The 12,089-nt window shown below is 39.3% G+C and overlaps 1 protein-coding gene across 1 annotated transcript; it reads left to right on the top strand.

Annotated features, from left to right (window-relative positions):
• On the top strand, positions 5,822 to 9,077 carry LOC104785668 (laccase-4). The gene is made up of 6 exons (XM_010510927.1): positions 5,822 to 5,988; positions 6,522 to 6,673; positions 6,767 to 7,011; positions 7,238 to 7,366; positions 7,461 to 8,384; positions 8,669 to 9,077. Exons 1-6 carry the CDS (start codon positions 5,893 to 5,895, stop codon positions 8,797 to 8,799), a joined length of 1,677 nt encoding a protein of 558 aa, XP_010509229.1. The 5' UTR covers positions 5,822 to 5,892; the 3' UTR covers positions 8,800 to 9,077.

Here is a 12,089-nt window from a genome sequence, read left to right as displayed (position 1 = left end):
ATTACTTTGTAGCAGAACGTGCCTTGATCTGTGATAAAGGCGGTTTTTTCGCGGTCGTCGGTGTGCATCAAGATTTGGTTATATCCTGAGAAGGCATCCATGAAGGAGAGCAATGCGTTGCCCGCCGTGGCCTCGACGAGCCTCTCTATATGTGGTAGCGGGTAGCTATCCTTGGGGCAGGCTTTATTGAGATCCGTGAAGTCGATGCAGACTCTGTTCTTCCCATTTTTCTTTTTAACCACCACCGGGTTTGCTAGCCACTCCGGATACTTGACCTCCATGATTGACCCAGCGTCTAACAATTTTTTGACCTCGTCATTTACCGCTTTAGACCGTTCGGGTCCGAGTTTCCGCCGCTTCTGCTTGACGGGTTTATAAGTGGGATCGACGTTAAGTTCATGACTTGTGACGTCCATGCTGATTCCAACCATATCGTCAAAAGACCAGGCAAAGGTGGAAGCGTTGTCCTTCAAGAATTGGACCAGTTCGATTCTTATTGCCGGGTCGAGATCAGCACCGATCCCAACGCACCGCTTTGGGTCACTCTCGTCGATATTGACCTCGTCGAGCAGGTGGTGACTCGGAATTTCCTCGGGGCTAGGTGCTGGCGGCGCGCCCAGCGCTTGCTGTGATTGCTATAAATCAGCGGCCTTCCGTAACTTGCATTCGATCACGAAACAGTTCCTAGCGTCTGATTGATTACCCTTGATTGTGAATATCTGGCCGGACAGAGGAAACTTCACACACTGATGATAAGTGGATGGGACGGCCTGCATGTCGTGAATCCAGGGGGATCCAAGAATGATGTTATAAACAGCCGGCTTGTCGACCACAACAAACTTGTGCCACGAGGGTATGCCGGATACGTAAATTGGCAACTTGATTGTGCCGGACGTCATCATGTAATTTCCGTCGAACCCGGTGAGTGGCCTGATCGATGGTTTGATTTCTCTATTATTGACCTCCATTTTGTCGAGGACGTCCCGGAAGATTACATTGACGGAGCTTCCCGTGTCGATCATGATTCTTGTTACTTCGCTCTCTCCAACGTGTAGTTCGATGACGAGAGGGTCGTTGTGCGGGAAGTTGACTCCAGCCAAGTCGTTTGCTGTGAATGTGATCGGAGGCACAAAGGGTGGGACTTTAACTGGCCAGACCGCAGCTGTTCCGGCCCTCACATAGTCGCGGATTGACCGCACGGAATCTCTACATGCTGTCAATCCTCCCATTATCATGTCGACGCGGCGACGGGGCGGCCATTGGGTCGCTGTTGGGTCGGCGTAGAGGGTGTAAGTGCCGAACTCCGTTGGGAATTTGACACATTGATGGAAGATGGAAACCACAGCTTTCATTTTATGGAGCCAGGGCGTCCCAAGGATAGCGTTATACGCGCTTGGACGGTCGACGACTGCGAAGTCAAAGAGGTGGACCGTACCACCGACCCTCATTGGGAGCATGACCGTTCCTAAAGAGGTAAGAGAGCATCCATCGAAACCAGTCAATGTTTGTACTTCGGGCATGGTCAAGTGCAGGTCGACTTTTATCTGTGGGAGTGCTCTCCGGAAGATGACGTTAACGGAGCTTCCTGTATCGACCAACACATCCGGGACTAAGCAATCGCCGATGTTTATTTCAACAACGACAGGTCCCGCGGGCGAAGTCCGATGCTCGGCAGTGTCCTCTTCTCCGAACATGATCGGAGAGTATGATCGGCATATAGGTGTCCTGCCGGGCAACCAATCGCGTTCGGCTCTCTCGACGTCATGAACGGGATATAAGGCGCGAGGCCAGTTAGGATCGTACGGTAGGCTTCCTCTTATGACGTTAATTCTACGGCGGGCGGGAGGTGGTGGTGCGTCAGCCGGTCGGTTTTCTTGTCCTCCCACCTGGTTGCCAGCTGCGGGCTGGTTATTCGGCGCTGGTCCATTGTTGAAATGGTTATTTGGACCACGTCCTTGATGTCCATGGCGTCCTCGACCTCGGCCTCGCGGGGCATTACTCTTGTACTGACGTAATTCCACTTTGACCTCGCCGTTGAGGTATTTGCCCAGCAGCGCGTTTTGTAAGTGTCTGCAAGACTGTGTAGAGTGTCCGGTGTATTCGTGTAACTCACAATACAAGTTATGGTCGGGCTCCTCTCTTGCCCCTTTTGGTGGGGTCGTCGGTACTATAGCTGTCGGGCTGACTACGGGGGTTGGCGGGGCGTCATTGACGAGGTACGTTGCGCCGCGCTTCTTACTGTCTGCGAGGTACTCTTTGTCGAGGTGTTGACGCGGTTCGTGGTATACCTCTTTTGCTTTGCCGGTTGGCACTTGAATTCCGGTAGAAGCACGCTTTTTGTCGTAGATGATTTTTTCTTCTTCCAGTTCTATGTGGACTCCCGCTCGATGGAGGGCATCTTGGAAAGTTGGGAATCTGTTCAACTTGAGATCCTTTCGGAACGTCGATTCGTACCATAGGGCCTTGTGAAGGGCTGCAAGCGAAACGCTATGGGGTGCTTTTACCTGTGTGGCAATCTTTTTGAACCTATCCATGAATGTTCGCAACGGCTCATGTTCCCCTTGCTCGATATTGTGGAGATCGGCGATTGTCGCGGTGGGGACGGCTAATATCGAGTATTGTTTCAAGAAGGTTAGCGAGAGTGTACGGAAGCTGTCGATTGAGTCAGGCGGCAAGGAGGAGAACCAGCCAAGGGCGTCGCCACTCAGGTTTTCGATGAACAGCTGACATTTTCCAGCGTCTAGCTCTTCCGGGGAAAACTCGCAACGATGGATTGCAATCTCGAAGGATGTCAAATGGTGAGTTGGGTCCGAATCTCCCTTATACGGAGGTAGGTGCTTTATTTTGCAATCGGGGCGGACGACAACCCGACGGATTCGCGCAGTAAATGGAGTTTTTTGGGACTGCTCCAACATATGGTCTACATCAGGTGCCGCGCTGGTTGCTTGGTGGAACTTGCTTGTGACATCCTTCATTTGACTTTTGAGTTCGGCCAATTCCCCGCTCTGGTTCTGGTCGGCGCTATTGGGATCGGCTCTATTGGTGCCGTCTGGATGTTCGGCATTTTCTTGTAGTTTTGCACAGACGCTAGAGAGAGTGGCGAATCGTTCCTCTGTCTTTCTGTCTTGGGCGTCGATTTTTTCCAGGATGCTTCGCATTAGTGCTCCTACGTCGAGGGCGCTGGTGCCTTCTCTGATCGAGCCGTTCGGCGTTGTCGGGGGCCGGGTCGGAGGTATTGGGAGCTCCTCTTGGGCCTGCTGGATGCGGTCCGGCGTGTCCGCCACATAGCCGTCGCTGCCCGTTGTTTCTCTTTCTGCCATTGCTCGAAATGTCTTTCGTCGATGTTGGACTTTCTTCCAAAGCCTTCCTTGTTTGTTTCCCTGGATGCGCACCAAATGTTGAACTAGACACTACTAGCTCGGGGATGGTTAAATAGAAAGGGTGAAACAAAGGACTTTATTAAGATAGTCAAAGATCGTCGAATTACAATATAACCGTTATAAGCCGAACGGCTTAATTACAGAGAATTGTGCTTCTCAAAATGACTAATTGAACTATAGCTTAGAATCGGATTTACTCCAGACTCTTGCCCGATGTTACTTGATGCCTTCTGCAAGCTGCTTCCCTGGTATTTATAGTTGATGGGACGTTCCACCTCTCTGCCTCAGGATCGATGTGGGATTGTCCTCAAGTGAAGTCGGCGATCGTTCTTATCCGGGCCGTCACTTATTGGGCTGTCCGTCTTAACTGGGCCGTTTAGGAGCTTGATCGGCCCAACGAGTAGGATTTAGTCGGTTTGCCTTTTCAGGTTTTGGGTTGACTGTTTCGATAATGGGCCTGCAGGAAAGCCTGTTAAGGCTGGGTGAAACCCATATCCAACAGTATATCCTAGAGACTCATTCATATGATATATACTGCTTAATAGTATTTTGTAAAGGAAAAAAAAAACATCATATACTTTAATTAAACAAAAGTCAAAGTACTTTAATTTATATCAAAAGGGTTAAAAAAAAAACATATACACGGTAAACCGAATATATTAAGCTTTTTTTTAACCCTTCTTTAATTTGGTTTGATTTGGGTTAGACGAGTTCGATTTTCCTATGTTAATACTCAAATAGAGTGAAGCAGAAGGAGAATTATGTATTATGTATACGCGAAGGAATTGGGATGTATGATCTTAAAATGGACAATTCGACCATCTATCAAAATTAATGTCAAAAAGTTTTGTGGTCGTTTTAAATACTACTTCGAGTTCAGACGTATACGTCTCACCAAAAAAAAAACACATTCTCGATCTGAATGTTTATCTATTTAAACAATCTCAAATTTCGCGTTTGACAACACTTTAAGTCTACATTATCCCATTAAGCATATATAATAAAAGGTCATGATCTTTCGTTCTCATGAATGTATAAGACAAATCAAGTCTAAGATTTTAATATCGTAATTTGATATGTTCGTAATCTATGATGAATATTTGATGCACTACATATTATTAGATCAGATTAACATTATTTAGTGCAACCATATCAGATAAACATTAGTTAACTAAATAAATACTTTGCAATTAAGCTGATATCAATGATACCGTACGTTTATCTAACCTTTCGTTCGTATATCGAAGGGAACATGACTTGACTTCTTCTGTTTTGAACTGACTCGATCTCTCAACCATCTCCACTCTCCAAGGTTAGATAGAGTTAGTGATAACAAACTGAAGTGAGGATTTAAGCAGTTTAACTGCTCCATATATATGATCAAATTTATATTACAATACAAAATCTGCATAAAGTACAAAGTACTAGTACCACGAATTAAGACAATAATTTTATATAATTAAGTACAAACCAAACAATGCAGTACATGCCCCAGTCACTCATTGGAGTTGCAGTTGTGTCACTACGGTGTCATAATCCCGATTCAAGTTCGCTAATTTACATGTAAAAGATAAGAAAATAATCTCTCAGACTGGAATAAGAAAAATAATTGATTATGTGATGGTCCATGTTAACTAAAAATAAAGATATAAATGATCAAAGCTTTAGTTTAATTAAAGGACACTTCTTATAAATATTACTAAAATGATTTTTTTTCTTTCCAAAAATACTATTATAAGTTTGTTTCCAAAAATAGCATTATTAGTTTTATTTTCCAAAAATATCATTAAAACATATTTTTCCAAAAATAGCACAAAACTAAAACTAAACTATCAACATTCAAAACTAAACCCTAAATCCTAAACAATAAACCCTACTCCTCAAAATTATTCCTTAAATCTAAAATAGTCAACTCAAACCCCCAAAAATAAATGTTAAAATCCTTGAAAATCAACTTTTGTTTTTGTGGTATTTCTAGGAAAACCATACTTTTTGTGATATTTTTGGAAAAAATATACTAATAGTGGTATTTTAGTAAAGAAAAAAAAAGAGCTTAAAATGGTATTTTGAGAAATTCATCTTAATTTCAAAACTTCTTAATAGGTTTTATAAAGTTTATCCAACGAAGTTCAGACATAAATGTTGCATAAAGAAAAAAACAATATGTCGTTTTTGGTTTAAAAAGAAATAAACATACTGTAAGTTGTTAAACAAAAAAAGAGTTTTGACCACTGATATGTTATAGAAAGAAAAGGAAAAAATGATATTCTTGTGTTTGGTCAGGGAGATTGGTTGTGGTAAGAATGGGAATCTTAATTACAAAGAATTGGATTTTGGGTCGACCTACCACCTAAAACGACATCGGCTCTATCTCTAGTTTCCAAATCTCTTTCTCCTCTCCCTTTATAAGCTTGCGTTGGCCAGTCGTTCATCTTGAAAACAGAGAGAAAAAGACTAAACACATATAAGAAGAAGAAGGAGAAGGAGAGAGACAGAATAGAGAGAGAGAGATATGGGGTCTCATATGGTTTGGTTTCTGTTTCTTGTAACCTTCTTCTTTGTGTTCCCAGCTCCATCTGAGAGCATGGTTCGCCATTACAAGTTTAACGTAAGTTTATATATATAAACACACAGTTCCATTTACATATCTTCTACTGATTGGTGCATATGACATAGTCGCAGTCTTAGATGCATAATCAATATTTCTGCTTATATACATGTGTATATTTCATACATGCTTGCGTAAATAAACATCTTGATAGTGGAATACTATATGCAATATATTATTCATGTAGGCTATTTTAGAAATAAAATTTACTGTAATTGATTTTAATTTATGCAATATATTTATATTATGAGCCTTCATACAAAAATTACTTCAGACTTTTGTACGTGTGGGTATTTTTCACCTTTTCTATACATGAATTTACTACGTGAACAAACAAATCATTTAACGTCAAAAGTAGGTTATTATAGTCAGGTATAAAGTTTTTAAAAAACTGAAGCATGGTTTTTTTTTGTTACAACTTACTATCAGATAATGATGATGATGATATTGGTCCGCCTTTTGTCTTATGTATTCCCCTGTTTACCTTTGCAGTGTAATTATTACTGATTATATTTGTGTTTGAAATTACGCAGGTTGTAATGAAAAACACAACAAGACTATGCTCAAGCAAGCCAATCGTAACCGTCAACGGTAGATATCCAGGTCCAACAATCTATGCACGAGAAGATGACACGTTGCTTATCAAAGTTGTTAACCACGTCAAGTACAACGTCTCCATCCACTGGTAAGCTCCTATACTTAGTCTTCATTTGAATCATCATCGATAAATTAGTGTAATTAGTTAACTGATTGGTGACTGTGGACGATCTGAGTACAGGCACGGTGTGAGACAAATACGAACAGGATGGGCCGATGGGCCTGCTTACATAACTCAGTGCCCGATCCAGCCAGGTCAAGTCTACACATACAACTACACCTTGACCGGCCAACGCGGAACTCTCTGGTGGCACGCTCACATCCTCTGGCTCCGTGCCACTGTTAACGGTGCTATAGTCATCCTTCCCAAACGTGGTGTTCCCTACCCTTTCCCCAAAGCCGACCACGAGAAAGTCATCGTTCTAGGTATCTCAATCTTCATATTTTTAACCTTCTTGCATAAATTTGGAATACTATTGACTTGTTGATTCCACATAAAAATGAGATGTGTGACCTAAATTAATATTGCAACGTGATCTTGAGTTTAAAGCTCATAAAACGTAATACTACTATCACTAGACGCTAGTGGTTCATTACATTGCTTATTTGTTAATTTGGCATAACTAATTTATAACGCTCATCATAATTGTAGGTGAATGGTGGAAATCGGATACTGAAGATATCATTAACGAGGCGCTTAAGTCTGGATTAGCCCCTAATGTCTCAGACGCTCACATGATCAACGGACACCCAGGGCCCGTTAAAAATTGTCCATCTCAAGGTAATCTCTTAATTTCCAAGTTTACATGATTTCCCAACAATATGATGCCCAAGAAAAAAGAAGTGATCATGAAAACCTCTTTCTATGTGCGAAGGTTACAAACTGTCAGTGGAGAATGGCAAAACCTATTTGCTACGACTAATCAATGCTGCACTTAATGAAGAGCTCTTTTTCAAAGTCGCCGGCCATCTTTTCACGGTGGTCGAAGTCGACGCGGTCTACGTTAAACCGTTCAAGATCGACACTGTTCTTATAGCCCCCGGTCAAACCACCAACGTTCTCCTAACCGCCTCGAAATCCGCCGGCAAGTACCTTGTAACCGCTTCCCCCTTCATGGACGCCCCAATCGCGGTGGACAACGTAACAGCCACCGCAACAGTTCACTACTCCGGAACACTCTCGTCCTCTCCAACAGTCCGCACACTCCCTCCGCCGCAAAACGCTACTTCGATCGCCAACAACTTTACAAACTCTCTTCGTAGTCTCAACTCCAAGAAATACCCTGCCCTCGTTCCGACCACCATCGACCACCACCTCTTATTCACCGTCGGTCTTGGGCTAAACGCATGCCCTACTTGCAAGGCCGGAAACGGAAGCCGTGTCGTGGCCAGCATCAACAACGTAACCTTCGTCATGCCCAAAACCGCTCTGCTCTCGGCTCATTACTTCAACAAAAGTGGAGTGTTCACCACGGATTTTCCTAAAAACCCACCGCATGTTTTCAACTACAGCGGAGGATCAGTCAAGAACATGGCCACCGAAACCGGCACGAGGCTATACAAGCTACCGTACAACGCCACGGTTCAGCTTGTCCTCCAAGATACCGGTGTCATATCACCAGAGAACCATCCGTTGCATCTTCACGGTTTTAACTTTTTCCAAGTTGGTCGTGGATTAGGTAACTTCAACTCCACGAAAGACCCAAATAACTTCAATTTGGTTGATCCGGTTGAGAGGAACACAATAGGAGTTCCATCTGGTGGATGGGTCGCCATCAGATTCAGAGCGGATAATCCCGGTATGGACACTAAATTAACGTTACAAATTTAAATCAAATAATAGTAGTTTAGTGATTAATTATCGCCATGTATAGATTTAGGTCATATAGATCAATTTCTACTAGACACATCATCTCTTTGTCCTTTCCGGAATTCACATAATTAGCAGCTACACAAGCTGTAGTAATTGGTTTATGACTAGACTTGCAATCTCCCTGCCACTAATCAAACAAATGAAATCTTGTGGTAGTAAGTCAAATACTATTATATTAAAATTGGTGGATTGATATGTTGTAAAATATAGGGGTTTGGTTCATGCATTGTCACTTGGAGGTACACACGACGTGGGGATTAAAGATGGCTTTCTTGGTGGAGAACGGCAAAGGACCCAATCAGTCGATTTTGCCACCGCCTAAGGATCTTCCCAAGTGTTAAGTCCTTCAACTAAACAAGGCGACATATCAACATCACGCCACGTCCAAGAAGACCAGTGAGTGGTGAATTAATGCGTGGATTTGGTTAACCAAAATTTTATTTTTTTTGAGCAAAGCAAAAGGTTCGATATTTTTTTGCTCATGGCAAAGGTTTAAATAAAGGATGAAGAAAAAGAGCAATGTATTATAATTATTTTCATTCTATTAAAATTCCATTTATGTTTTAATATTGTCTCCAACATAACTCAATATCTTATATGGCCCATGATTTTTATTTTATTCTTCTGGTCCAACAACTTTATTGTGATCGCATTCACTTATTAAGTTATTATCTCGTCGTCCTCAATTAGATTCCTTGGTTTAAAATATATATCAGTTTCAAAGTTTTATGTTCTCACTACTTCAGAGTTTTTCCAACCATACAAACTTAACCGGTTTGCAACTTAGAGGCTAATGTTACCCTGCCTCAGTTTCGTCTTATAAAACTGTTTTGAATTTCTTTCGATTTTTATGCAACATTTAGATTTATAATAGCTAGTCGGTTCATCACTAGTATTACGTTGGTATTGGTCAAAGAGGTTTAACAAGCAAATGTAGAGATAATTAAAAACATTTTATAATTTCTGTGAATTCATCCAAAACATAGTAAAACGAAACATACAGAGTATATGACAGTAATGCATTGAGAACCTCGCAACAGTTTGATTGGACATGAAGAATTTAATCGAGTTTAACGTTATATAATTAATTGCAGGTCGATGTACAACGTACTATAGCCAAATAAAAAGTGTCGTACTCTTTGTATATTTTATCACTCTACCATCTAAAAAATACTTTATTACGTAGGTATCCCATAGCCATGTGGGGTTAGGACTGTGTCAAGAGCATGATAATACGAGGATTAACGATAAAATGATTGATTAAGGGGTGCATTAGTTAAATTAATTAAAGAAAAACAAAAACTATATGGTTATCTAAATTGGCCTCTTGAAACACATTAGCTTTTGACCTTGACCTTGAGCCGCCCTCTTTGGAGAAAGGAGATGATTTTTTTTTTTTTCCTTTTCTTTCTAAAACCGACGTTTTATCATCTCAATTATTCGGTTTATTTCTTAACTATTCTTTTTTCCGATTGTGCTACCATGAAACTGGAGTTTCTTATCTATATGTGTTAGGTTAGGTAGCTAACTTTCCTTTCCCTTTTTCTTTTTATATCTTGGTTTGTCTTTGGGATTTCTAACTTTTAAAACTCCTTATAACAGAGGCAAGCATATAATTAATAACCCATCTTATTTGTGATTTAAGTTTTAGCGGCGTAATCAACATCAGTTAATCAAATTAAAGAGACCATGTGATTCAATAGATGACAACACTTCTAACAATTCTGATCAGTTAAACTGTACGTTTAAGATATATTATTAGAAATGAAAAAAGTTCAAAATACCAACTTTTGCTGCCAGATCTAGCTCAAAAGTCCTCTCATAAATTTAGAATAATCCTTGTTGTTAAAAAAAAAAAATTAGAATAATCCAAATGAGAATGTTAAAGTTGCTAAATAAATATATTTACCCCATTCCACATCACTTGGTTAGCGGCTGTGTGCAATGTTTTGTAAACTAGGTACATCGAATACATATGAACTTCTACAAAATTATTAATAATGAGTAATTTTCTAGGGCAATGTCAGAGAGACATGATATATATTACATATTTTCTAAATTGAAAATCGTATTTATTTATTTATACTATATTGCTAAAACTTACTTACGGCTGGAAGATTGAAATATTTTTCTGCACTTTGATACAATGTTAAAATAATCAGATCTATTGGAGTAATTAATAATAGATTAAATATGTAATTCTTGGTAATTTGCCATGCAAAATTAAGTAACATATTTATAAGTTATAGCAAAACGACGTAAAACTATAGAAGTACATTCTTTAAACAGTAAAAGAAACCAAAATTCCTTTGAGCGTCGATATAAATTCAGAATGTTTCTAATGTACTTTCAGAGTTATCTATAACACATAAGTAAAAACTAATAAATGATTAAACTACAAAAATTTCGTTGACTAAAAAGACACTATCAGAATCATGTTATTTGCTTGGCTCCCCAGAATCACATACTTGGAACGTAAAATATGGGTTCCAACTTAGAAAAATAGAAAGTATATATATAAAGTATAAATAATTAGGAAAAATTAATAAAAAGAAACAAATGATTTGTGCAAAGCCACTAATGTACAAAGCGTGTGGAGCGCATTATGAGGGGCATTATGTGCAAAGCCGCTCGCACTCTTTTGCTGTCGCTCCGGTGGGTCAAACTGTGTGCCAATGCTCCCTATTTACTCCCAACTTCGTGTCGTTTCTTTGTTGCCCCTCTCATTTATTTAATCCTAATACTTTATAATATGAAGAAGCATACCTCAATTGTTTTGCTGTCGCAAATAGAACCCACTTTTTGAATAGTGGTTTATGACCGTACCAAAAAAATAAATTAATTACATATACTTTAATGAGATATGACAAAAAAAAAAATTGATATTAAAATTTTTTTTCAACCATTTAAAATAAGTTTTGTAAGAAAAGTATTTCTATACCAACTTTCTTAGATTATTAAAGTACTAATTTGTAGTATTATTTAAATAACACTTGTATTATATTAAACCTCTATTTTATTTTTAGTTTAGTTTAAAAATACACATGTTTGATTTTCCATCTTTTTAATATGTATATTGAAAAACATGAGATTCTGGATGAGTTGACGTTCTTAATTATAGAAATTGGGTTTAATTGACAAAAGCTTAACATGCCAAATTTCAATCTGATAACTGTAACCCATTTTTGTGTTTCGTCACATATAAATATATATATATATATATATATTAGAGATTTCAAAATAGAGAAATATCTCTGGCTACCAAAGAAACAAAATAGTTATCAAAAAAGTTTGAATTTTCTTGCGTATGATCTGTTATTTTTTTCTTGGTTTTATAAGATCTAGTAATAAGCAACAGAGTAAAATATCATTGTAATACATCGGTAGTGGTGGCAAGAAGATAACTGTAGGCTTTGTAGCTAAACCATTAATTAAGAAAAGGTATTGTAACACCAAAACATAGAGAAAAGAAACATAAAAAGGTCCGAGATCTGTATTAAAGATTAAACAAATAAACGAAATTATTATGTACATTTACTTACCTGCATCTCTCGTCTATTAATAACAAAATAAATTATTGAGAGGGAAAAAAGTATCCTCATTCGGAAATAGGAGATGCTTTCCCTTTGGG

This window comes from Camelina sativa, chromosome 5, assembly GCF_000633955.1.
Source record: "Camelina sativa cultivar DH55 chromosome 5, Cs, whole genome shotgun sequence".
NCBI lineage: Eukaryota > Viridiplantae > Streptophyta > Magnoliopsida > Brassicales > Brassicaceae > Camelina > Camelina sativa.
This window is presented reverse-complemented; position numbering and strand designations above follow the sequence as displayed.

Bases quoted from the DNA above. Each gene is read 5' to 3' on its own strand.
- LOC104785668 (XM_010510927.1), top strand. From the start codon at position 5,893: ATGGGGTCTCATATGGTTTGGTTTCTGTTTCTTGTAACCTTCTTCTTT. The intron at 6,674-6,766 runs GTAAGCTCCTAT...ATCTGAGTACAG, and splicing joins TACAACGTCTCCATCCACTG to GCACGGTGTGAGACAAATAC. The intron at 7,012-7,237 runs GTATCTCAATCT...TCATAATTGTAG, and splicing joins CGAGAAAGTCATCGTTCTAG to GTGAATGGTGGAAATCGGAT.